The sequence below is a fragment of the Calonectris borealis genome, chromosome 3 (genome assembly GCF_964195595.1).
Source record: "Calonectris borealis chromosome 3, bCalBor7.hap1.2, whole genome shotgun sequence".
In the NCBI taxonomy this organism is placed as follows: domain Eukaryota; kingdom Metazoa; phylum Chordata; class Aves; order Procellariiformes; family Procellariidae; genus Calonectris; species Calonectris borealis.
Genome location: NC_134314.1, coordinates 33,354,648 through 33,381,817, shown reverse-complemented (window position 1 = coordinate 33,381,817; position 27,170 = coordinate 33,354,648). Strand labels below are relative to the sequence as shown.

Here is a 27,170-nt window from a genome sequence, read left to right as displayed (position 1 = left end):
TCTTTGACAAACTAAGGCACAGTTTGTTATCAGTGATAGGCAACATCACTTAAATCTTGCTACTAACTGCTGGTTTATAAATGTTCTGGGTCATTAATACAAACAACAATTAATTTGGTTAAATAGCTGTGCTTTGAAATTCAGGTAAATACACCTGAAAACCTGCTTTGACTCATTGGAATTAAGTTGCCAGAGGATAATTTTAGCAGCCTCCCACTTCTGTCAGTAGAATTAAAGCTGTTACTTGAATTAAAGGATTTAAAATGTCTTCAGGAAAAAAAAGATTTTTCATTATGTTAATGTTTGTATGTTTTCTGGTTTTAGCTTTATAAAATCAGACGAGGAAAAACTCGACCTCAGGCACTCCTGTTTCTCTGTATGATACTTCTGTTGATAGTTCTTCATACAAGTTACATGATCTACAGTCTTGCCCCTCAGTATGTAATGTATGGAAGCCAAAAATACCTGGTACAGGTGAGATGTAATACTTTTTTTTAAAAAAAAAAAATCTTGCCTTCTGTATCAAAAATGTACTGTTTACAGTGACTTTTAAAGGCAGGCCCATTCTCAGTTTTGAAGACACTTTTCTAGCCAAAAACCAATCACTCACCAACCTTCTTCAGCTGAAAATATTTAGTAAAATGTGTAACTTATCACTATTAATTATTTCAGTTTAAACAGAATAGATGCAGAATACTTTGAGCAAAAGGATTACAAGAAGTATATTGAAGTACTGTTAAACATGCTGGGGAAGAGGAACCTGATGAACTTAAATGTGCTGAGTGGATGTGGTAGAATTGTCACTGCAGGAAGTGAAGCATTCAATAAATGATACTTTTCTGCTCTTTTTACATATAAATTGTGTCTGGTAATGAGAGGTTGGTCGTCCTGATATCAATCCAAGCACAATAATAGAATCATTGTAGGGGACTCGAATATTTGGTATGTAGGAAGTTTAATGCATTTTTATTAGATTTTATGCTAGATATAACTAATACAAAATAAACATGCTTAGGTTTCTATAAATTGGCTCAACTTGTCAGAATTGGGGTAGTAGCAGCAAGAAACTAAGCTGAAAATCAGTTTAGAAAAGCGGTTTGTTTCTGTGGTAAGTTTACATAGAACTCCTGTCATGATTACTTACTGTGTATGTAGCCTAGAACTCATATAGCTATACCTGAGTTAGTTATGAGCTTAAATCCCTGCAAAAAGGCAGTTTGTTTGGTGCTTTTTGTTTTGTGGGTTTTTTTTATATTGTAGACAGATTGTATGTCTCTAATTACAGTGCAGAACCGTTATGTGTGGAAGGGTGTGAAGGACAATTTCATTAAGGATCCTACCAAGCTAGTCTTTAAGCCTTTCAGTGACCTGAGAAAAATATCCTTCATGATAAAGCTTGTAGATAATATGGAAGATTGAGGAGAAAAGCAAATAATAAAGACTGTAGCTAGCAGTTTGTTTTGCTTTATGAATAAAACAGCAATGTTTCAGTAAAATAAAATGTGTGTATATTGAGGGGAGCAGAAGGATTGCTACTTAAACAGCTAACGTGCAAGTGTTTGTTATGACAAATCGTATCTGAACATAGATATATAGTTTGTAATGAAAAGGGTCAAGAGGATGGAGCATAGCAATAGGGAGGCTCTCATGCCATTCAAACAGCTATTGAAATACAGTCCTGGTCAGCAGTGCAAGAAGGATTAGCTGGAATGGTTGAGTAGAGCTACAACTTTTTTATTTAAAGGATTAAAAAAATGTTATGGTCAAGATAGCCATCCTGGATCTTCAGCTTCTTATGTCCCATTTCAAAAAGCTGTGTTTAAAGTGTATAAAGTAATTTGGGTAGAAACTGGTTTTTTATTGGTAAAATAACGTGAAGCATAAAGAGTATGCTGGTAAATTGCATCTGGACTTCTCTGGCATACCAAGTAAATGCAAGGTTTTCAGACAACATCCTCTGAAAGAATCTTTCAGAATGTACCAGACACACTTTCTGTGTCTGATTATCCTGATAACTGGATGTTAAATTTTTGTATTTTGAAATGAGGAGAGGTGGTGGCTGGGAATGAAAAGGAGCAACAGATTTTTCTGTGGATGTTAGCAAGAGGAGGTTCTTGAGAGTTATGCATTGGTTATTATGGAACTGAGGAGTAGCCAGGAACACACAGAGGAACTGGGCAAGTGAAATACATTTTGTGCATATGGCAAGCTTCCTGATGATGGAAGCTGTATGCACCAGTTTGCTTGCACAGTGTAGGTTTTCATTGCTCACACACCAGTCAATTTCATCATTTAAAGTAACACCACTGGTAACCAACATTGTACAGAACCAAGCAATAAATAAACAATATTCCAAGTCAGCTTAGTAGATGAGTGGGCTGATAAACATGTGTGTCAGAACCTGGTGGCTCGCACAAAGACAGTGTGTAAAAGGAGCACTTCCCCCTTTTCTTTGCTCTACAGTAATTCCCAATCTAGTAACCTGTCAAACTAATTTGTAACCAAAATCTATAGTGATGCATTAGACAGGTTAGAATCCTGTTTGTATCTTGAACCGTTTTCTTTGGAGACTGTTACTCTTGACAAGACCTTTTAACTTTGAAGTGCTATTGACTTTTCCTGATAATTAAATATGTGTAGAAGAATGGAGCTCTTGTGAGGCAATTAATGTTAGCTAGACCTGGGCTACTTGCTTTATTTAACTCTGACCGTTGGGATGTTCAAAGCATGTGTCCCCAGTTAATTGAAAGTGTCTTCAGCTATGATGTCTGTAGGAAACTTTTGAAAGTTTCTTTTGAATACAGTGCCCTTACCAGTGTAAGGTAAGGTCCTGTGTAGGGCTTTGGTCAACTTGCATAGTTCTTCAAACACCGAGGAACGCTTGGTTTCATCTCTTAAGACAACCTTTGTAACATCTGCTAATCAGCCATGAGTCTCTTTATAGCCTTTCACAAAGGTAAAGAGTACTCTCCACATCCCGGCCTTCTCAGCTTTGCAGCAAAAAAGTAACTTTGCCCATACTTGAAGTGTAATTGCTATTTCTGTTCAATGAGGCCAAGTTTTTCTCCATTTGTCTAGAAGAAAGACCACTGCTTGCTGATGTTTCTACCTAATAGGCCTGTAAGACTTGATTGGCCCAGACAGGAATTAAAAAGCCAGCATTTGCCATAGCTGAAACTGATACTTTTCCCCTGTTGAGGGCCAGAGCAGCAGCGGTCACTTTCCTTTCTCAGCCTTCACATAGATAATTCGGAGGAGTGGAGCTAAGGTGCAGGACACTGAATGTCTCCATTGTCTTCAGCAGAAACCCAGAAGTATCCCTTAGATGGCCAAGTGCTCAAACAGATCTTTAAGTTCTTGATCCTGAACATAAGCAGGAACAAATTATATAAGTGTAACCTAATCCTTTTATATGATAGCTTGCTATTTCCTTAAGTGTCCAAAATGTGTCAGCTCTTGAAGCACACATACTGAGTTACTGTACTTGGTTTTGTCTCCCATTTGTCCTTGAGGCATCCTGCTTTCAGGTTTGAACTGGATGTGATAACTGGAACACTAGAGTTTTACTCTGACAATACTCATGCTAAAAATGTCTGAGATTCAAGTGCTCTACTGCTTAATGCTAAGTAAATTATTTTGAGGAATTGTTCTGTAGACACATCTCTGCTGTCACTTATGCATCTTTTCCATGTCCAGTCATTTTCTCCGTGCCCTGCAGGGCAAAAGGGGCACTATGCTAATACAAAAGTGCTGAGGGAACACCAGCAAGGGCAAAGGTCTTGTACCTTTTCTGGGAAATCAGAGCAACTTGGGTGCCTCTGAAGTATCTGAATACTAATGCGCACAGGAAGGGAAACAAAGGAGGAGTTAGAAGTTTGCATGCAGTTGCAGGTCTGCAGTCTCCCTGGGATCAGAGATGTGGTGAAATAGCTCACCCAGCTGGAGTGCTGCCATGGCTAGGTGTGGGCTCTGAGAGGGACAGGCTGGGATGGCCAGTAGGGAGAGTTGACCTTTATGTGAGAGAGCAGTGAGAATGTGTGGAGCTTTGCTGTGGGATGGGTAAGCCAGCTAAGTGCTTATGGGTTAGGATTAGAGGGCAGATCAGCACGGGTGATATTGTCTGCTGCCTGATGAGGAGGAAGTAGCAGATGATCCCTTAAGCCACCCGTAAGTAACTTCATGTTCGCAGTCCCTGGTCCTCATAGGAGGCTTGAGCCACCCAGGTATCTGCTGGAAAAGCAACACAGTTGAGCACAAGCAATCCAGAAGGCTTCTGGAGTGCACTGATGACAACTTCCTGACACAGGCAATTGAGGAGCTGAAATAGGGAGATGCTGTCTTGGACCTGGTGCTGAAAACAAGAAGTGATCAAGGGCAATCTTGGCTGCAGTGAGCATGAGATGGTGAAAGTTCAGGATCCTAAGAGGAGAGAACAGGGCAAATAGTAGTATTACAATCCTTGACTCAGGAGAGCAGATTCTGGCCTGTTCAGGGACCTGCTTGGAAGAGTTCTAGCATGTAGAAACCAATTCTGTGCTGGCAAAGGTGTGGGTTTGGGGTTTTTTTTTGTGTTTTTTTTTTTCTTTAATTTCTTTCACTGGATGAAGTGATACTGAACTCTTGCTGAGTCTTACCATAAATATTGTTAGTTTTTAGTTAATCCTTCAATATAAGTAATAACTTTCTACTTATTTCTTTTCTGTGTGAGTTAGCTTTGTGTAAGACTACTTTTGCTTTGTTTAATACTTGTGTAGTTTGCTTTGTGTAGTACTACTTATATATTAAAGAATCTTAAATTTGAATGTTAGAAATTCTAGTTATGTAAAAATGAGAATGGTGTTCAACTGATAGAGTTAATGAGATTCTCATTCCTTTTAGCATGGCAAATGTGGTTCTTAACTTTTATTAGGAAGGGTTAATACCATGAAATGCCTTACTTTATATTTCTGTTTTGGAATACATCTTTCAATTTTTTCATGTCTGTTTTGTGAAAAGGTAGAAAACTTTCAGTGGACCTTTACAAGGTTTTGCCTTGTGTAGGAGAGAAGAAAAGATTGCTAGGAAAAGAGAGGCTGGTTTTATGACTTTAAGGTACACCCCAGTGCCTTGACCTTGTGGAAGGCATTTAGAGTTGAATCCAGATATGTCAGAAGTCTTTAATTACAGGAGTGTTCACGGAGAACATAATGATATCAAACCTGGAAAAAAGCGTAGATGTTATCAAAGGAAACCCGCAGGTCTAGCTATTGTTGCATGTTGTACTTTAAATTCCTACTACTTTAAAATCAAAATGAATAAAATCAAAATGAAAAAAAAGAAGACAAAATTTCGAAATGGCAAGATTCTGATTGTTCTGTGCTTTTTGTATGCCCCTGCATAATTGTACAATATATAATGCTGTTCTTTTGAAAGAAGCACACTCTATGACTGAGCAGTGTAAGCTGTAATGGTGACAGCCAGCTGGAATAACTCCTGGAGCTTGACCACTGCTAAATGTACACTGAATAATTGAAACTTCATGTCTTCTGTTCTTATCCTATTGTTTCTATCCACACATTGTCCTCTTACTTTTGGTTCCACTTTAGTTCCTGATTCCTGTGCCTAATCATATTCCTTTTGGATCGGTTTCTTCTAAAGGCAGTAGTGGTCTCCATGCTTCCATGTGTTTGCGTGAAACAAAGCTAACTGTTCGTACAAACTGCTGCTTTTTAGGATAGACATTTGGTTGTTTTTCTTGAATGTTCAGAATGAAAGCTGAATTTACTTAATATTAAGTAAACTTTGTCAATTAAGTTGTCAGAGAAACACTTAGTTTTATGTGCCAGCTTGTACTGATTTCTGGTAGATTTTAAGGGACATGTTTTCTTCAGCCTGTTGACCCTTACTGATTTCTTTAGAGGCCTTCCTGTTTAGGAAATCATGAGGGTGAAAGTAAGTACAGTAGATAGGAGACCCTTTGAAGTGAGTTAGTCTATGAAGAAATCAATGTAGTACAAAGGATTTGCATTGGACTCTGCTAAAATTATTCACTGATTATTCAAAAGTAAGTTTGGTACATAGAGTTCCATGTAGTCTCTGAAAGGATCAGTTTTGCAAAGATTTGAGACATTTAAACAGGAATATTTGTGTTTTCAATAGTTCACTTCAGCATAATTTGTTTTCCTCCACTCTGGCTATCTAAGTATATTGGATATCATCTGGCTTTTAGACCAGATGTAAACTGTATTCGGTATCATTATGCAAGCCTAACACTTCCACGGTATCTTCATCACCAAAATTGAATTCCAAATTCATTTTATGCACAGTTAAAAGGTTTAATTTCAGAGATGAAGTTTTTTTTTTCACGAGTTTCATTTTTTCTAAATGAAAGCATATTTAGAAATGTTCATGTTGTACCACTTACAGCTTACTCTGCATATACTGTTCAAAAACGATCTTAATCCTTTTGAATATTGTAAGAGGTTTGTCAAAGCCTTTTTTATAAAATTAATAATTTATTGGGAGATGTGTTTGTTTCAGATACTATCATCGTGTATGGAAGAACATTGCTGGTAGACTAACGTACTAATTTTCTGTATTTATAACGCAGAGTAATAAGACAATTGATGGCCAGCCAAGGAATGTGACAACATTTGTATCTAAAGACTGTGATGCAGATGCACCTGAAGGTAACATAAATTAGTTTCTTGTATTTCCTATGTTATATGTGCATGGTCAGCTGTAACAAGCAGCTCAATCTCTTCACGGCTTTGATTTGTTTTGGTCTAATATGAAGCTTTGATGTATAGCTATGTCCAGAAAACAGCTTGCTTACAACTTAGTAATTTCTTCAAATGAATTAAATATTTTTAGTAGAAACCATATGTAACAATACACTCCAGTTAACTTTAAAATCTCCCATTTGCTTTAACATGTATGTAGAAGACCTTAAAAATAAACTGTAGCCGATGAATAATTTAGCATCTGAAGTGTCACTTCAGAGTATATGTTTATCATAAAACATGCAGAGAAATATTCTATCAAATTTTGCAATGTACTCAGGAAAACTAAGATCTGAACTCTCAGTGCAATTTCACAGGTAAGAGAATTCTGCAGTTTTTATTAAGATGAAACATGGGCTGTTCCATGAGCAACAATACCAGTGGTACTTGATATCTTAGACTATTCTCCTGTAATCCTCTTACTCTTAATTTATCATTCCTTATAACATCCAGTATAACTCCTGCTCATCCGTGTTATTAACTATCCATTTTTGACCAGTTATTTGGGCAGAAGATGTATTGTGGATATTCTGGAGCTGTGAGTAGTGACTAGCAAGCAAATGGATAATTGTGGAGCTTTTTTGTTTTTGAGAGAATGGTAACATTTTATTTAATCTTTATTCCCCTATGAAACTTGGCTAAAACTAGGAATGAGTTTTAGCCTGGTTTCATTAAAAAAACAAGCTAACTGAAATCATGCTGGATTTGTTTTTTACAATGTTGCCTTTCCCCTTCCTTTCCCTCTGCATACGAACAATTTTTACAGTTTGAATTGCACTAGCCATTGCAATACTGATACTGCTGTTTAAGGTCACCATCAATTTTATCGATTGCTTTGGTCTCTTGTTTAAAAAATTGATCTTGGGAAAAGATTTATGGTCTTCAGAATGGTCCAGATTTTTTCAGGCTGAAGCTTTCAATTGTTCTCGCTCTGGCAAACTTTCAGCTCTTCAGAGGAGCTTTCAGAGGAGTTGAATTACATATGCATTTATATACTTACAAAAAGGCTTGACAGTGTTTGTTAATTGACAGAAAAGATAAGTAGTTGTCCTGTATTCTCATCTTATTATCAATATTCTGTAACTACTGAATTCTGACTATGCTTCTAGAAGATCTTAGCAGCTCCTTAGGTTTTCTTCCTTCTTGTGTTGTTGGGAAAGATAATATTTAATTTTAAACAATTTTTTGTACTAGTGGAGATAACTGGACCATTAGTTCTTTATTCGCAATCTATCAGGTTGTGGTCTCTTTTGCAAGGTGGTTCCCTTGTATTTAAACTCGTCTTCAAATTTAGTATGTAGGTGTTAGTCTTATTCCTGGTGGGTCACATCATTTCCCAAGAGGGAAGAATTTTTCTCCTGTCTCCCCCATACTTCAAATAAATCATTCATCCACCTTTTTTTTTTGATGGCTATTTTTAGACTCAATGGAGTTTTAGGTGTTTTGATATTTTGACAAATGTAATCGTTCAATTCATATTTAAGCTGTCATATTTTTGTGATTAAAAATAGAAACCTTTCTGTGATAGAGTTTAGAAGAGCAAAATTTGTCATCTTTCAAAATGAGACCACTTTGAGCAGGTTGTACAGATCTTTTTCTTGTAAACAGCTTCTTGGCTTGGCTAGTATTTGCTGGGAGAAGAATATACTCGCCCATCGATAAGCTCATTAGTCTTGGCTTTTCTGGGAGAAATTCAAATAGTCTGATTTCCTCAGACTTTGTTGCTTAATTGTAGGAACTAGGGTTGGACTGAAATAAACTTCCTAAATTCCACCTATGCTTGATGTTATCTTTTGAGTACTTTGAATACTTTGCATAATTTTTTTCCTAATTTGCTTTGATCAATGGAAACAATATAGCTGATGCTTAAAACTAGTGTTCTGATGAACATGAGTTGGCCTGCGTAAATGATGGCTTTGGTTTGCCATCATTAACATGTGTTGTTGCACTGGGTATCTTTGAGTCATGTTCTCCTTTCTTAATAGGAAAGAGATAGAGAAAATATTGATATGCTGTCCTATGCTAACTTAGTGTAAGTAGAAGATGGATGGATATTTCTTAAATGTGAACGTTAATGTGATCAAAAGGCTATAGTAGAGTTCTATTAACTACAGATACAGTCAGGCCATTAAAGTGTTTTTATAAATGAAAGAAATTTATTTTGTAATGCTCAACTTAAAAAAAAAAAAGTTGCATTAGTGAAAACACTTTCTTCACTGTTTCATCCAGTCAATTTTAGAAAGTGGAAATGTAATGCTTGCCTTGGAATTTTTCATACCTGCCATTTTTCATACCTGATAATGAAAACTAATGAAAAAAACTGTTGTAGATGCTACTCTCATGCTTTGTGATCAGATAGAATGTGTTGACAAGTGAAACTTATTTCAAAGGTAGGAACTAGATTTTTAAGTACAATTTCTCTTGTTTTTAAGAGCAAAAATAGATGCAACTACCTTCAAGTTAAGATAAAGATTGGCCAAGCACATGTAGTTTTTATTGACTTCTCTGCTAATAGGGTTTTATCTTATGTAAACCACTGAACTGGAACTAAATGCAAATATCGATTTGTCTTCTCAGCATTTGCTTTATATTGTTTTATTTAAACTGAATGAATTCTAATAGGTATTTTTCTTTAAACATAAAACAAATTATGACCTTTTAATGGCTGTGCTGATAGATAAGCTTATAGCAATCTGCTCTGTTTTATTGATTACTCAGATGTTGTAGATATGATCTCTATTTACTGTAACTAAGTACATTTTTTCTTTCTGAGATGGTAGAGAGACCTGATCTGATCTTGTTGTAGCAACTAATACTCTTAAAAACTTCAATATTGTTAAAACTTCAGGCTTTAATGGGCAGTGTTTTCTATATATGTTTCAAACTAGTGTTTGGCTTGATGAAAAGGACAATTATACTTTCTGAAGAAACATAAGGCAGTTAAAATACAGTCTTATAAAAAACACAAGTATTTACTGTTAAATATATAATTTGTGGGGTTTTAGCGTTATATTGTCTGGTTTCATGCAGCAAAGCTTGTCTCTATTTACTTCTGGTATGCAGGAGGTGAATCTGCTTTATACTGAATGCCAGAGGCTGTGATAGCATAACTATGTGAAACAGAACAGAAGCCAAAAAGTAATAGAGCAGGCTACATCTTATAACTCAATAAAGTACTTTTTCTAGTTACATTTAAACATCTTGCACAAAAGGCTTGTGTTCTGGTTAACATAGACTTTTTAAAAGCTTTTTAAATAGTCTTTTGGAGCAGCAAATTTAATGTATTTGTTATAGGCAAAACAAGCATTAGTTTTCAGCGTTTGATACAAAGATCTCATTTGATCATTGTTTTCAAGGACTAATGCCAGCTGAGCTGTTGGGTCCACAGTTCAGTTGAGCATAAGGTCAAGCAAAGGAGTTCAATTATGTGATTAAGACTCTTGCAGCTGGACTAATGCATTGAAAACTTGGTGTAGGTTTAGCTAAACAGGTTAATGAGATGTAATGTAAATGAGCAATGACTCAGCTGCAAGCCTGTATACAAGACTTTTCCCAACCTTAGTTATGAGATCTGATCATCATCATCTGCCTCTTTCTAGATCAGAAAACCATGAAAGTTGTTTTTTAAGCATCATTCACTTTAAATGCAGAACCTGCTATGAATCCCCCTTGACTTGGATTCTCTCATTTCCTTAATTGGGGAAATGAGCCTTACCCGAGGCCTGCTAAATGCTGGGTACAGCCTGTCTGCTGGGCCTTTTGCATAGACCTGCACTGACTCCAACTGCATGTAAAGTGGGAAAGAAAAAAGGTTACCTCCATTTCTAAGGCTTTGAACTGAGCAGGACTTACTGTGCTTATTAGATCTGTACCTTCTTATAGGACTCTCTCCTCAGCTGGAAATCAACAAGTGCAAGACCTCAGGCTTTATTTTAGGCTGAATAAAGACTAGATGTAGGCATTACTCAAGCTGGAAAGGAACCCCAAATATGAATGCCAAAACAGGAACATATTCTTTGTTTCTCCTTCAGAGAAATCCAGGAGACATGCAAAGTGAAAGCACAAGCAAGTTGCTCAGAACCTTCAATATTAGTAATTTTGTATTAAGTATCTTATGACCATAGATTACCACTTCCAAATTGTTGTTTTAAATGAATTAATTTGCAAAGTTATAAAACACTTCACAAAAAGCCTAAATGAGGGTTTTAGTGAGGACTTTATCCATTTTCCTGTTACTTTACTGAATGACCTTACTAGTACTTTACCCTGAATCTCTACTTATACCTAACACTATTGAAGTCCTCTCTAATCATGAGAACTCAATATAAATAAGCACAATAGTGCATGGTTGACTGCAGAAAGCCCTGTTTGGCAGCTGTAAATATTATAAGTAGCTAAGAGCGCTGTAAATCTTTTTCTGCAATACATTATTCATGGACATGCGGTTGTAGAAACATCAATTCCTATGCTTTTTTCTGCACCCCGCCACTGTGGAGAGATATGAGTTGCTCTGAACTACCCCTCTTCTCCCTCCAGGAGATCATAACTGGAGAGAGAAAAGGCTGCATTTACTAAATACTCTGAAATGTTAAATGGAGTTTAGCAGTAAAGCAATTGCATATTCTCTTCTTGGATCAACATCCTAGTTCTATTACCTCTTGGATTTAAGCCCAACAGTAAAGTGATATGGTGTGATATTATCAGTACTTTGGAATAAGAGTTGAAGCTCCGTACAAAGGATTGAGGGGTATGCACCCATTCTTAAAAGGAAGTAATGAACCCAGTGTAAGAACCCCTTTGAATAAGAAACCTAGCAATACTTTGTCTACAAAATGCCTTTTAATAAAGGCAGTTCTCTTACCAAAAGAAGACATCATATTTGGCCTCTCTATAAATAGCAATGCCACCAAATTTTTTCATCACTGAGAAACATTAATGACAACATGTATTGGAAATATTTTCAGTGAAATATTGGGAGCTGCTTCTGCTGGTGTAATCAAATAATCTTTTTACCTTGGTACAGACGGCTGATGAATTGACTATATAACATGCTCAGGAACAGCCATGCAGACAACTTAGACAGCAGCCTGTAACTAGAGCTTGTGAAGCTGCATACAGATGTTTCCTGTCCAGCTTCAAATATGGCTTGCCCAGTAGAATTGAAAGGATCAATTAATGAAGATGGTCTTTTTCACTGCCTAAGACATGTCCTGCAGCTAGGTTGGGTGAATGACATTGGACTGGGCGAATCCTGTCTGAACTATGAGAGAGAAACATGACTGGATTACAGTCAATTATATCATAAATTATGTGTCTGAAGGAGGCAGAAGATGGGAAAGGATGGGAAGGAAGCCATTGTTTTCAGAGCATCGTCAATGAGAAAATCACTAATTCACATCCAACTTCTTATTTAAAAGAATTTGGCATTGGGTCTTTTCAATTTGACTCTTTAATGATAGTCGTAACTGTTTTTGTTCTCCAGAGAATAAGTGAGGCATTCCAGCACTGAAAGTTGCCCTGCTTTGTCAAATGCTTCTTTGAGTGTTAGTTGACTATAAATACCGATCTCCCCATCCTCCAAATTCTTTTCCATGTAGCATGATCTCAAGGTGGGGAAAACAATGAATCGTCACACAGGACAGACATCCTTCTTAAGTGGTCAGCTAAGGACAGTATGAGGCAAGTAGAAAGGACATGACAAAAATGAGGTTAACATTGAAGATCAAGTGGTGTAATGTAGTTTCAAGGAGAAGTCTGAACTAGTATAAGTTGAAGCTTGTACCAAGCTGAAAATGTGGTAGGTAGCTAATGGAAAGTGTTTTGATTAGAATGAAAATGATAGGTTATGCTGTCCGTTGACTGCTTGCTTTCTGGAATCCATGTTCATACCTAAGATATTGCCTTCGAAGTTTATCAATAGCTGTGTCTTTAAAATAAGAATTGTTGCCTTTAGTTACTTAAAAATAAGATGTTCAAGGGAGACTCAGAAAACATCTCTTGCAGAAGTTCAAATTTAAGTCAGTGGTTTAAAGGCAAGAAATAGCAATTATATGGCATGTGTACAAATGTACCTGGCCAGTGTTTGTAATTCACCTAAATTGTACATAATGTTTTAAAAGATATCTAGTTTCAACAGAAACACAGAAAACACTTTTTCCTTCTGCAGGTTTATCCAGTGTTTTATTGCTTCCCTGTAGAAAAAGGACACTATCTCTGTTTGGAATTAATATGGCTTCAGATTTTCATCATTGGTTAACATTGTATCTGTTTCACTATACACATGGCTCGTAGCATTAGTATTTTCTTCACTTGAAGGTATTTAATAAACATTAAAATCAAGTCATCCTTTAAAACTTACGAAAAATGAGATTAACAGGTTTAGCTCTTTGAATCTCATTAAATGGTTTTCTTCTAATCTGTTAATACATGCAAATCTTGGCATCCTCTCAGATTCTCTATAACCAAACTAAAATAGAAACCTTATAGCTGGGTGCAGTTTTCCCATAGCTGTGCTAGGATGAACTCCAAATCTAAAATGGCAAAAAGAGGACTGATAGGCTCTTTGAATGTATAGAGGGAAGTGGTGACAACTCTTGCCTATGTTTAGCTAAAGCTTGTTTGTGCTTGCTTGTTTGTAAGATCTAGTACCCTTTTTCTGCAACTCAGTCCTGCATTTCCTGTTCATACATGCCACTTTGTTTAAATTTGACTGTTGGAAAAAATGGTTATGTGACCCAGATCACTCAATAGGACTTTGTTCTCATTATTTAGCATTCAGAAACTTTGACTAGTGACTTTTTTCTTCTCCTTTCAGCACAAAATCTTGGAGGATCCTACTGAAGCCTCCTTACGGTATCAAGTCCCGCTAGCACTGATGGGACTTGCAGATTCTTGAGCCATTTAATGTAAACATTCATAGTATATAATTATCAAGAAATTGTATGACTGCTGCAATAGTTAATGTACCGCAAAGTAACTGCGAATAGCTATTGGTTATGCAGATTTGTAACTTTTGATACAAAATCAGATCTGACTATTTATTATAAAACCAGACTGATTCACATTGATTACATCATTTTCTGGCTGTCTAAGTTTGTATAAGTTTGGGCTTCATTTGCAGATACGCAATATGAGGTATTGGATGCAACTTATCTGTAGCTTGAGTCATTGAAAAAAGCAGAGTTTGTCTTCTAAATGATAGCTTGTCCCAAATAGTTTTTCCAGGTTCCTCATTAGTCCCTGGTTTCCAAGTTCCTGGCTCCTCCTTAGCCTGCTAAATCTTTTCCTTTGGCAGGATTTGATTCCAAACCTACTGAGCAGCTCTTGTTGAATAAGGTAGGTTTTTGGACTAGACTTTATCCAGCTAGACTTTTGGTTTCTACAGGTCTCTTTTAGGTGCCATCTCACTACCACTTCCAGCTAAGAAAAAAAAAAAAAAAAAACCAAACAAAAACACACAAAAAAAACCACCAAACCCCAAAACAAAACAAAAAAACCCAAAACCTGAAAAAAACCAACCAACCAAAAAAAAAACACCAAACCACGAAACCAAAAAAACCAAAACCAACTGTGGTGAAACAGTAAGCAGCTTTCTGTGCTTGCATTTAGACGTATATTTAAAAAGATTATAGTTTGATGTTAAACAGTAGTTTGCAGCTGAGTGATTTGATACTCATGCTTCTGTAGTGCACTGTAGTACTTCAGAGTGCTCTCAGCTTGAAATGTTGGAAGCTTCGTGATTCACATCTCTTTAAATGGGGAGATATCATAGCTACATACAACCAGTTGGGAAATGTTTTCAGATCCTTGCTATATGTGAATGAACCAATTCTAGTAGTATGTTTTCCAACATGCTTTTCAATCTGATAAGGGATCAAAAGTGTAAATTTGTTGCAAAGTTAACCTTGAGGCAAGCGGTGGTGAACCTCTGTAATACTTGCATTATTGTGAAAGCTGAAAGAGCGACAACATTAAGATTTAAGCAATTTCTGCAAAAAGTTAGCTGAGGGAAAGAAGTAACTGGTATGGGATGCCACAAACTAAAAATTGTAAAAGCTTTGTATAGCAGATTGATTTTAGCTAGTGAAACCAGAGAAGCAGCAGCAGAGGGACTGGACTGTGAAGTGCAAAGACAGGCTCAACAGCTGAATGAGGCTAGTATTAATTTTGTGTGTGTGTGTGTATATGTATCTCTCTCTATCTATATATCACAGCAGAGAAGAATATGAAACAAGTGGGGATGTGCTCAAATAGAATGTGAGAAAAACCACTTTTGTAGAAATTGCTGAGTAACAGGCAGCTAAGAACATAGTCATTTTTTTCCCTGTTTAGCCAACAAGAAAAGAAAGAAATACTGCATTTGTGGCTGGGGGCAGCTGTTACTGCCACTTCGTGAATCTGTTTCCAGTGAAACCTGTGAAAGTGGTACATGAAATACAATCTTAAACACTAACTTCTGTGGAAGTTGGAAGTCCTGGAGTGACCTTAACACTTAGAGAAATACAGATGAAGATGTTAAGTTGCAAGATGATAGGTACAAAAGCAAAGGAGAAACTTGTAATTGCAAAACTTTTGATATACCTGCTAATATCTGAAGACTCCTGAAGCTTATTTTGTCTTGTCCATCTGACCACTTTGGTCTGTGACCAAAGCCAGAACCAGAAACAGGTCTTTTAAAGTTTCAATCTTTAGCAGAGTATTTTTTTCTAAATTTTTTTTGCTGCTTATTTCCACTATTTTGTGTGTGTGAATTTTTTTTTTTAATAAATGGGAAAACCAGTACATGTATCTCAGGATTGCTTACAGTACTGTAGTGCGCGCTCTCTCTGATCACTCAATGGGTATTTATACTAGAAGTGGAAGTGTCGCTGCTTCTTGAGAGAGAAATTAATTGGACATTACACAATGATGAATATGGAATATGGCTGTATGGATCTTACACCATTAGGTGTCACTTGGTTTCTTACCTAGTTGAAGTGTCATGGGTTTTTGTGGGCCATTAACTTCCTCGTGCAGTTTCTTTGTACAGGTAAAGTTACTTAACTTTTTTGGTCAGTTTGATTACAGTAAATTGACTATAAATGTTTGCATGACTTTCCTAGTGAAATGTTGAATTGCAAGACAAAACTAAATAATAGGACTCTTTATTCTGTGTACTCCATAGCTACGGGTAGCCAGTCCATGGGTCTTACACATTTCCGTAGTCTTTCATAAGTGGTCTGAGTTACAAAACTCTTCTTGTCCAAGATGAGATATCCAATTAAGAAGTTTCTTTTATTTTGAAGGTTGAAAAAGCATTACATATATTGCTGCAAAGAAAATGTTGCCTTTCTAAGAATAACAAGGCTTTGTCAGAGCCCTTAGTTTACCTTTGTGAGTTGCTTAAGGGGCATACCTATTCGGGAATCATTCTACTGTCCAGTAAAACATTTGCTATCATAGATCTTTCAAGTAAAATAATCCAAAGGCTGCTTCATCTTCTGCCATTGCTTAGTTTCTGGTAAGTATAGGCATGTTTCTCTGGGTCTATTTTCAAGCTTGAAATCTTTGCCCTGTACCTTCTCAGTTCGTAGGAATCCTAGTGTTTTTCTCACTTGGTTTAAAATACTGATACACTATGGCAGAGAAAAACATTGATACTACTTGTAGGTGCCAGATAACTTTGTAAAAGGTGTTTAGGAGTGGTCTGTCCAGCTGTGTTCCACAGGTTACAGCATCCAAAGCCCACTGTTCTGGCTCTATTGTTTATTCTATTTGTCAAAATGCATTTTAGCTTTGTTACAGGAAAGCCATAGGAAGAAAATATGAGCATCTTTAAAAACAATTTAGAGGCAGTTGACTTGTTTTATTGTAAAGTAGAACTGACTTGGCCTATAGGAATGTTGTTTGGTCTGTGATATAAGATGCTGGCATGTCTTAAGTCACGTAACCCAAATGAAGCATACAGGAATGGCAGTAAATAGTAAAATAGGTGTGTCATCGTATCACAGTAGCACAATGAGAAATAATATCTGGAAATCAACAAAAGACTAGAAAGATGTCACAGCTGTTGAAGTGCTGCTGCATCTGAGGTACCAGAGATGTGCGTTAACCATCATCCCATATGAATGTTCCTATCCAAGTTGTATGATCTAAACTGTGAGTAGGGGCACAGGCCAGATGCAGACCCATAAGTAATGCCTGTAAGGAAGAAATGCAAGTTTCCCCTTAATTACACTTTCCCAGGTGAAATCTCAAACCTTTTGGAACTTAATGTATAACTTAAGTTTGGAAACACATCAAACCCTTTCTTGAAGCTCAAGTTGCAAGTTGGACTGCAAGCAGCAACACAGCTTTTGGCAACACAGCTTTTGAATGATTGGCAGCAGGGCCATATGAAACACTAGGTGTTCTTGGATACCTGAAGCCATGCCTTCAGTGCTTTTAGGATTTAGAATATGCAATGCTTATACGTTCTAGCACAGTAAAGCTGCAGGTTTTCCTTTGGAAGTAGCTTTGAGTGTATTTTAAGCAAAACTAGGTTCTGCTTGAAATTGGGCACGTAAACTTCATCTGTCTGTGGATGACATTCTTATTCTCAGTTTGGGTTTTCCATCCAAAATACCATGTTTAGTGTTAGATCTGCATGTCCCTATAATCTACCTTCATGTAATGTGAATTGTAATGATTTTGAGCAGGACAGGACCTCAAGAGGTAGTCTGGTACAACCACCCAGCAGGGTTAAGTAGAGCAGGTTACTCACATCCATCCAGTTGTGAGCGTCTCCACCGATATAGATTCTGAAACCTCTTTGGGTAGCCTGCTTCAATGTTTAACTATGCTGATGGTGAAGCTTCTCATATTATCTAACAGGAATATTTCTTGCTGCAGCTTCCGTCATCCGTTGTCCTTTTGTTGTGCAGGTCTAGGAATAATTTTGTAGGTCCCCACTAGCTAGCAGAGGTAGCAGTAAGATACCTGCAAGCACCTTTACTCCAGGCTGAACAAACACATCTTCATTGTATGCTATGTGCTTTAGCTGTTGCAGTGGTCCTCTGCTGGACTTGCTCCAGTATGTCAGTGCTTCTTTCTTACTGGTGCCCAAAATGGCACTGTTGCAGATGCAGTTCCAGTCAGAGTAGAAAGAAGCGATCACTTCCCTGGACACGTTGGCTGTACTTGTGTTAGTGAAGCCTGGTATTCAGTAACATTTTTGAAGATGAGCACTGGTAACTACGTGTTCTGTTTGTCTACTGGGACATGAGGTCACCTTCTGCAAAGTTGCATTGTATCTGGTCAACCCTCAGCCTGCACTGTTGCACGGTGTCACTTTGTTCCAGGTGTAGGACTCCTGTCTCTGTTAAACTTTGAGGACTATTTCAAGGGGCTGGAAAAATGAGCTCCCTCTGAATCTTACCATCTAGTGTGAATCTTACCATCTCTGCTCCCCACTTCTCCCCAGCTGGATCAACAGATTTACAGAGGATATAATCTGTTGTCCAGTTGATTAATGAAGAGGTAAAACAAGTGTGCACTTCAGTATTGACTCCCAAAGAATGCCAGTGTTCTTAAATTATGTTGTTCACAACAATTTGTAACTCTTCCCTAAGAAACTATTTCCTTCTATATGCTTTTGTGAAAGCTAACTGTATTTTGAGATGCAGAAAAGACAGACTGCATTATCTGTAAATAAGTTCTCATAATTTGAGTTTTTGGTGCATGAAATGACTTTTTAGGCTTTAAGATTTGTTTGTCATCAGATTTGTTTATCCCTGTTATTCATCTTAAACTGGCTAATTCACTTCTCGGAAGAAGTCTTTGTTTGAAAATATTAGTACATTGAGCCTAAGGGTTTTCTAATTTACCAGAATGAAAACTTCATCAGTGGACTTGAAGTAAAATATAGTTGACTCTTCAGGTAGTCGTGGCTATTAGCACTTGTCATCCTTTGTTTAAAAAATTGTTTTGTCTTGTATCCCAGCTGCTTGGTTTTGCCTGGTCAGCACTATGTAATATTCTTAAAGAGATGGCAGTTATGTATCGGAGGCTTGGTAGCTTTCCACCTATACTTGTGTTCCAAATGATCAAGATATGCCAGTAATATTCACAATGATCATTCTGGATAACAAATAGTTATCTTAATTCAGGTTATTATAACTTATTCTAAATTATGTCATATGGAGGAATAAGTTGATTAAAAATGTCATGTTATGTCAGCCTATTTGGTAATAGAAGGAATATTTGGTTCAGAAGGAATAACTAAAATTTAGTTAGCTGAACTTGTGACACATTCCATAGAAATGTTTTCTCAAGGTCAAACTGTTCTAAAATATTTACCATCATCTATTTAATCCAATTGCTGTAGAGACCCATTTGAAAGTCTTTTAGCTGTTTTTTAATTCAAGTAACCAGCTGGAGAGCTGCAGATGGTGTTGACAATACTATCTGCAATTATAAAACATCTTCACTTTACCACCATTTCTTACTTTATCAGAAACTTCACCTTTTCTATGGACATGTCATGCTAGCATGGAATGTTGTGAGTGGTGTGCTACTTTACAATTTGTTTTTTCCTCTTTTGTAGGGTAAGTACTATTGATGTTAAGGGGGCTGGGGTGGGGCAGGGAGCGGGAACCAGCTGCATAACTGAGAGTTAGTCTGGAAAAGCAGGGAAGGATTAGTTCAGCCAAATTCCTTCCGTGTGCTTTCACTCTGTATGTGTTACTGGAGAAGTATGCTTTCTCTAATTAAGCTGTTTTGCACTTTAATTATCTGCACGATGTGCCTAGTTGTGTGTTGTATCCCTTGTGTCTAGTGGTTGTGAAATCCTGGTTTAACTTCTTTTTGTCTGCTGATACTGTGTAATAGATTCCAGAAATCAGTCTGCTGCATGAAGTGTTATTTAACTTAGCATTTTAAATTACTCTGTTAGTTTTATCAAGTATAAGTCATTGAATTATAGAATCATTAAGGTTGGAAAAGACCTCTAAGATCATCGAGTCCAACTGTCAACCCAACACCACCATACCCACTACACCATGTCCCTAAGGGCCTCATCTACACGTCTTTTAAATACTTCCAGGGATGGTGACTCAACCACTTCCCTGGGCAGCCTGTTCCAAGGCCTGACCACTCTTTCAGTAAAGAAATTTCTCCTAATATCCAATCTAAACCTCCCCTGGCACAACTTGAGGCCATTTCCTCTCGTCCTATCGCTAGTTACTTGGCAGAAGAGACCAACACCCACCTCGCTACAACCTCCTTTCAGGTCGTTGTAGAGCGCGATGAGGTCTCCCCTCAGCCTCCTCTTCTCCAGACTAAACAACCCCAGTTCCCTCAGCCGCTCCTCATAAGGCTTGTGCTCCAGGCCCTTCACCAGCTTCGTTGCCCTTCTCTGGACACGCTCCAGCACCTCCATGTCCTTCTTGTAGTGAGGGGCCCAAAACTGAACAGAGGATTCGAGGTGCAGCCTCACCAGTGCCCAGTACAGGGGCACGATCACCTCCCTGCTCCTGCTGGCCACACTATTTCTGATACAGGCCAGGATGCCGTTGGCCTTCTTGGCCACCTGGGCACACTGCCGGCTCATGTTCAGCCGCTGTCAGTCAGCACCCCCAGGTCCTTCTCCTCTGGGCAGCTTTCCAGCCACTCCTCCCCAAGCCTGTAGCATTGCCTGGGGTTTTTGTGGCCGAAGTGCAGGACCCGGCACTTGGCCTTGTTGAACCTCATACAGTTGGCCTCAGCCCATCGATCCAGCCTGTCCAGGTCCCTCTGCAGAGCCTTCCTACCCTCGAGCAGATCAACACTCCCGCCCAGCTTGGTGTCGTCTGCAAATTTACTGAGGGAGCACTCGATCCCCTCGTCCAGATCATTGATAAAGATATTGAACAGGACAGGCCTCAAAACTGAGCCCTGGGGAACACCGCTCGTGACCGGCCGCCAACTGGATTTAATTCCGTTCACCACAACTCTCTGGGCTCGGCTGTCCAGCCAGTTTTTTACCCAGCGAAGAGTGTACCTGTCTAGGCCGTGAGCCGCCAGCTTCTCTAGGAGAATGCTGTGGGAGACAGTGTCAAAGGCTTTACTGAAGTCCAGGTAGACCACATCCACAGCCTTTCCCTCATCCACTAGGCGGGTCACCTGGTCATAGAAGGAGATCAGGTTGGTCAAGCAGGACCTGCCTTCCATGAACCCGTGCTGGCTGGACCTGATCCCCTGGTTGTCCCGGACATGGCTTGTGAGCGCCCTCAAACAAACCGCTCCATGATCTTCCCCGGTACCGAGGTCAGGCTGACCAGCCTGTAGTTCCCCGGATCCTCCTTCCAGCCCTCCTTGTAGATTGGCATCACATTGGTGAGCCTCCAGTCGTCCGGGACTTCCCCAGTTAACCAGGACTGTTGGTAAATGATGGAGAGCGGCTTGGCAAGCTCCTCCGCCAGCTCCCTCAGTACCCTTGGGTGGATCCCATCTGGCCCCATAGACTTGTGAACATCCAGGTGGCATAGCAGGTCGTTAACTGCTTCCTCTTAGATTATGGTGGGTTTATCCCATTCCTGTCTTCCAGCTAAGGGGGCTGAGTACCCTGAGGATAACTGCTCTGACTCTTAAAGACTGAGGCAAAGAAGGCGTTAAGTACCTCAGCCTTATCCTTGTCCTTGGTGGCAACGTTCCCCCCTGCATCCAATAAAGGATGGAGATTCTCCTTGGCTCTCCTTTTGTCATTAATATACTTGCAAAAGCGTTTTTTTGTTGTCTCTCACGACAGTGGCCAGGTTGAGTTCTAGCCGGGCTTTTGCCTTTCTGATTTCCTCTCTGCATGACCTAACGAGATCCCTGTACTCTTCCTGAGTTGCCTGCCCCTTCTTCCACAAGTGATAAACTCTCCTTTTTCTCCTGAGTCCCAGCCAGAGCTCCCCATTCAGCCACGCCGGTCGTCTTCCCTGCCTGTTCTTCTTGCGGCACATGGGGACAGCCCGCTCCTGCGCCTTTAAGACTTCCTTCTTGAAGAACGTCCAGCTTTCCTGGACCCCTTTGCCCTTCAGGACACTCTCCCAAGGGACCCTCTCGACCAGTGTCCTGAGCAGGCCAAAGTCTGCCCTCTGGAAGTCCATGGTAGCGGTTTTGCTGGTCCCCTCCTTACTTCACCAAGTATTGAGAATTCTGTCATTTCATGGTCACTAAGCCCAAGCCGGCCTCTGACCACCACATCTCCCACCAGCCCTTCTCTGTTTGTGAACAGCAGGTCAAGCGAGGCATCTCCCCTGGTGGGCTCGCTTACCAGCTGCATCAGGAAGTTATCCTCCACACACTCCAGGAACCTCCTCGACTGTTTCCTCTCTGCCGTGTGGTATTTCCAGCAGACGTCCGGAAAGTTGAAGTCCCCCACGAGAACAAGGGCTAGCAACTGTGAGACTTCTGCAAGCCTCTGGTAGAATATTTCGTCTGCTTCCTCATCCTGGTTAGGCCCTCTTTAACAGACTCCCAGCAGGATATCTGCCTTGTTGGCCTTCCCCCTCATCCTTACCCATAAGCACTCGACCTCATCATCACTATCATTGAGCTCTAGACAGTCGAAGCACTCCCTAACATACAGGGCTACCCCACTGCCTCTCCTTCCTCGCCGGTCCCTTCTGAAGAGCTTATAGCCATCCATTGGAGAACTGTTGAAGGAATGGAGTTGTTTCTCTATTTAGATACAATCATTCTAGACACTAAATCTAAGGATTTAGTTTGGGGAGGGATCATCTTGGCAAGGTCAAGCAGCAGACCTTCCTGAAAAAGACCTGTCCTTAACTCCTAACTTTTCTCTCCCCAGGAAATAGTGAGTATGTGGTATTGTTAAAGCACCAGTTATCTAATGTGGAAGTTGAATCTTTAAATAATATATTTACCTTCAGAAACTGATGATTGTCAGCTTGTTAGATGGCTGCTACAAGTTAAACTATATAAGCAGCAGCATATCACTCACAAGTTTAGGAGGTGGGAAGTCTGTACTTCAGCTGCACCTAGGGGGTATTTCCAAACCTGGGGTCAGAACTGAGGGACAAACAGGTAAATTCTGGGTTGCTTACTTTCTCTAGTGTTCAAATTGTTTAGATACCAATTTCTGCTCTGAAATGGGCTTTAGGTGGGGTTTGAAGCATAGTAAATGAGAAAAACAGGAGATCACGATATACCTTAGCACGAACTCAGCGCACCCCTCCTTGCACTGGAGAGATTTCTCAGCTGGCTCGCATGTCCTGCTGGCTGCCCTTTGACATGACCTCTGGAATGTTACAGGCTCAGTGTTCCATACAAGCCTTTGCTACCTGTCTGCAGCCTTAAAAATGCCTTGACAATTTGATTCTTAATTCTGTGAAAATCTGCCACTTCGTAATGGCGAATACTACTAAGTATTTTTAGATGTGGCTCAATGTATGGTGTTAGAGTAAGATTTAACAGTACTGTCAGGGTACAAATAAGCCCTCTGCTGTCTGGGTCACAAAAGGCCCAGTATGTGGTAGGTTTTTTGCCTACACGACTCAACATTGTAGTTGACTTGGATTTTTACAAAAATTATGCAATCCTGGTAGAGACATTTTTTCAAAGTACTGAAATGGTTTTTCTAGTACAGAACCTGCTTTGTATCTCCTTTTTATGGCTATAGTTTATCTAAAATGGGAGGTGAGTAATTAGGATCTGTGTCAGAACAGACAATAATTGACACATCTGTAGGATAAATTGTACCTCCCTAGACTCCCAAGACCTTTGGTAGATGATCAAGAGGGGTCGTGCTGTAACATCCGCTAGCTTCTTCAGAACTCTGGGATGAATCCCATCAGGCCCCATGGGCTTGTGAACATTCAGCTGGTCCCTTACAATTTCAGTGTCCACAAAATGGAAAGTCATTGTTCCTGCACTTGTGGTCCTCCAACTCAGGGGACCAGGCAGACCAAGGTCTATCAGTATTATTAAAGACTGAGGCAAAAACCGCATTGAATGCCTCTGCTTTTTCTTCATCCCTATTAGTCAGATAACCATCTTAACAAGTATTGGTCCAATGTTTTCTTTACACCTCTGCTTGCTATTAACATACTTTAAAAAGCCCTTCTTGTTATCTGAAACAACACTGGCCAGTTTCAACTCTAATTGAACTTTGGCCTTTCATGTCTTCTCCCTGCATAAACAAACCACAGCTCTGTACTCTTTCTGCGAAGCCTGACCTCGCTTCCAGAGATCATACAGTTCCTTTTTCCTCTTGAGCTCCACGAGGAGTTCCCTGTTCAGCTAAGCTGGTCTTCTGCCCCGCTTGCTTGACTTATGACACAGTGGAGTTGCCCACTCCTGGGCTTCTAAAAGGTGATTCTTAAAAACTGACCAGCACTCATGGGCAATGGAGTGTAATTGTTCTTCAGAGCTAAATACTCTCCAAAACTGTTGAATTACTATCCTATAAATTGGAATTAGCTGATGTTTTTGTTCTGTGTTAATCAGTACTACTTGCTTTCCTTTTAGATCAGTGTATTGTTACTCGGACGTACCTCTTTCTTCATAAATTTTGGTTCTTCAGTGCTGCCTATTACTTTGGGAACTGGGCATTCATTGCAGTAAGTACTTTGATTATAGAGATCACTGAATCAAGTTGGATAACTTACAGTAGTTGTCATTGAATCATTTGCATCACCACGCTGCCATTCAGTTTTACATATATTGCTCTTGTATGCCCCTTAATTGAATAATAGTAACTTCTACTACTTATTTTAAATTTGCAGGTCTTTTTAATTGGATTAATTGTTTCATGCTGCAAAGGCAAGAAATCAGTCATTGAAGGTGAAGTGGATGAAGATGATTCAGACATGAGTGATGATGAACTGTCTGTTTATTACCGTTGATAGCCTTTTGCCCAGAAAAATGTAATTTAAAGTTATGTTGAAAGTCATACCCATGTGGAATTGGTATCCAAATAAGCATCTTTGCACCTGTAAAAATAGAGGAGATAAGTGTACTCACTTAAAGGGGTAAAAAACTGAGTATCACTTTTTGAGTATCACTGTTATATATCAGAACAAATATTGAAGCTGAGTTTGAATAATATATAGAAAATATTGGTTTATGGTTAAACATATATGTAACTTTCTGATGTATAATTTGATGAACTATTGTAACTATTTCATAATTCATTATGCTTTTCTTAACTTAAGTTTTCTTAAATACTTTCATGCCTAATTTGTAGGACTTTCTTATTCAAGCTCATAAATAAAACTAGCTAAAATCCTGCAAAACAGCTGGTGTAAACATTGCTAGAAAGATTTGGATGAGGTTTACACTTTCAGAAGGATGTGACTTAACTTTTGCATTAGTTTTGCTGGCATTTCTGGGATTCCCATATAAAACTATAGCTAACAAGAGATTGTCCTTAAAGTATGCCAAAACCATCTACTTAAGTAGTGAGTTCCCAGTCTGTGAAGAATAAGTCATTTTCATACTGTTATCCCCACGGAGTTACCATGGGAATCCTCAGGTAACTATGAGGTGGCTTTTGCTCTATCAAAGGAAATCATTAGTGTAAATGACAATATTCAGCATTGTTGCACTATTTTAGTACAGTTCAGTTCTGAAACTGCCAGGTGCCTGACTTAGTAATAACCAATGGAATAATGAAGATGCGATTAATTTTTAACTTATTTTTCTCTTTAATGCAAGTTGTCTAGTTTGAAATTTTCTTTCAATATTTAATGTAAATGTTGTCAACTTGTTTACAAGCCAATATGTTTATATAAACACGGTTCATAAATATTGTTGTCATTCATGTTGTCTTTGTAAAGTAATGTTATTTTAGCTATATAGTTACTGAGCTATATTTCTAAGGCTGAAAAATATCTTCAGATATCCTTTGGTAGACTCTGAAAGAGAAAATGTTTACAAGTACAGGTTTTTCAACTTCTAATGCTACCTGAGGGAAATTATAGTCCATGCAAGCACATGGAAATGTAACTTAGGTAATCTTTTTATAAGACTAATTGTTAAATAATTATTGAAATGTAGGGGAATTATTAATATAATGTCCTGCTTACATGTTTGCAAACTCTTAAAACTGACAGGTTTCTGTTCAGTTGTTTTAAAAACACTCTGCCTTTTCCTGCACAGCAGGCTCTCAGGAACTTCTGAACTTTAATTCAGTTTCAGTATTTCAAGAAGTCTTAGGTGAGTTGTTTAGTTAATGCATGAACACAGGGAACTGATGTTTGGACTCTTACAGGAACAAACAAAACTGAAGTATTTTAACAAGCCTTCTGTACCAACTGCTCCAATAATATACATGTTTATGTGGCAACCTGTAAGAATGTCTGATGTTGTAGCTTGATCATAAGCTGCAAATACGCAGTCAAGTCTGCTCAACTTATAGCAATCAGCTTGCTACCAATGAGACATTTGAAGGGACAGAGATGTGTTCAAACACTGATAGTAGGTACTGAAACTTGACTAGGCAGTCTGAGCTCCCTTTGACTGGAATTAGCTGAACACTATTTAAACATGACCATTGGGGAAACTTGCAAGTTTTATTATTTATAATTATTTGAATTATTTATAAGAAGTTCAAGTAACTCAAATGGAAGGTGGAACCTGATGTTGACTGTCTAGAAGCTGCATCCGGAGGATATCAAGAAGTTAGAGTATACTTTGTTGTGGATGTCCCGGAGGAGAACTTACACGAGCTAATTTAAATAAAGCCAACTCTCGGATGTTCTCCTTTTTTGTGGGTTTTGTTCATATTTCATCCTCAGCTTTAACCAATGATAATTATCACTTCCTTCTTTGGCTGTACCGCATACAGATTTGTTTGTTAATCTTTCTGGGTATAAGATTGGGCTGCAATACCCGAATTTGCAGAGTTGTACCCGTTCTATCTTAACTTCTCACTGGGGAGATCACTGCTTGTCTGGGGAAGATTAGCAGGAAGGTGTTGGTTTCATGCCACATAGCTGCTGCATGTTGCATGCAGGCTTAGGAGTCACTGGCCAAGATGCCTGGCCAGTCACTAGGTATATGTTGCTATAGGTCTCCCCTGTTTCCAGGCTTTTCTTCATTTCCAGGTTCTTCCCAATCCAGTCCTGTTTCCTGTCTAAATAGTCTATATGCACAAATAAAATGATCTGTCTTTGAATTGGTAGGTTTGTCTCTTGTTCTTTAATTGGAGGATTCAGTAAGTACCACTTTTTTAATCCAGGTGTTAACCAGATTTACAGCCAGCCCATTACTAGTTGCAGCCAGCAAGAAGCAGGCTTCTGCATGAGAGATCAAATGTTTCAGACACTTGCTGTCACTCTCTGTCACACAAGCAGTAAATAACTGTCAGCATTTATAATCAGAATTATTCTTCACCTGCCACATCCCCACTAAAGTTTCTCAGGAGTTCAGTGAACCATTTGACTGACAAGGCCTTAAAAGATT

At 38.8% G+C, this 27,170-nt stretch overlaps 1 protein-coding gene across 3 annotated transcripts in view; it reads left to right on the top strand.

The window, feature by feature from the left end:
- The window catches only part of LMBRD1 (LMBR1 domain containing 1), a 99,395-nt gene extending 72,508 nt beyond the window's left edge, over nucleotides 1-26,887 (top strand). Inside the window, exons 13-16 of one of the 3 annotated variants that reach the window (XM_075145285.1) lie at nucleotides 325-474; nucleotides 6,590-6,668; nucleotides 24,234-24,325; nucleotides 24,491-26,887. In XM_075145285.1, the coding sequence (XP_075001386.1) occupies nucleotides 325-474; nucleotides 6,590-6,668; nucleotides 24,234-24,325; nucleotides 24,491-24,610 (441 nt within the window). In that variant the 3' untranslated portion in view covers nucleotides 24,611-26,887. Of the gene's footprint in view, nucleotides 1-324; nucleotides 475-6,589; nucleotides 6,669-14,055; nucleotides 14,215-15,092; nucleotides 15,307-24,233; nucleotides 24,326-24,490 lie in introns of those variants that run through there. The other 2 variants (XM_075145286.1, XM_075145287.1) reach the window with 2 other exon arrangements.
- Nucleotides 26,888-27,170: the final 283 nt, after the last annotated feature.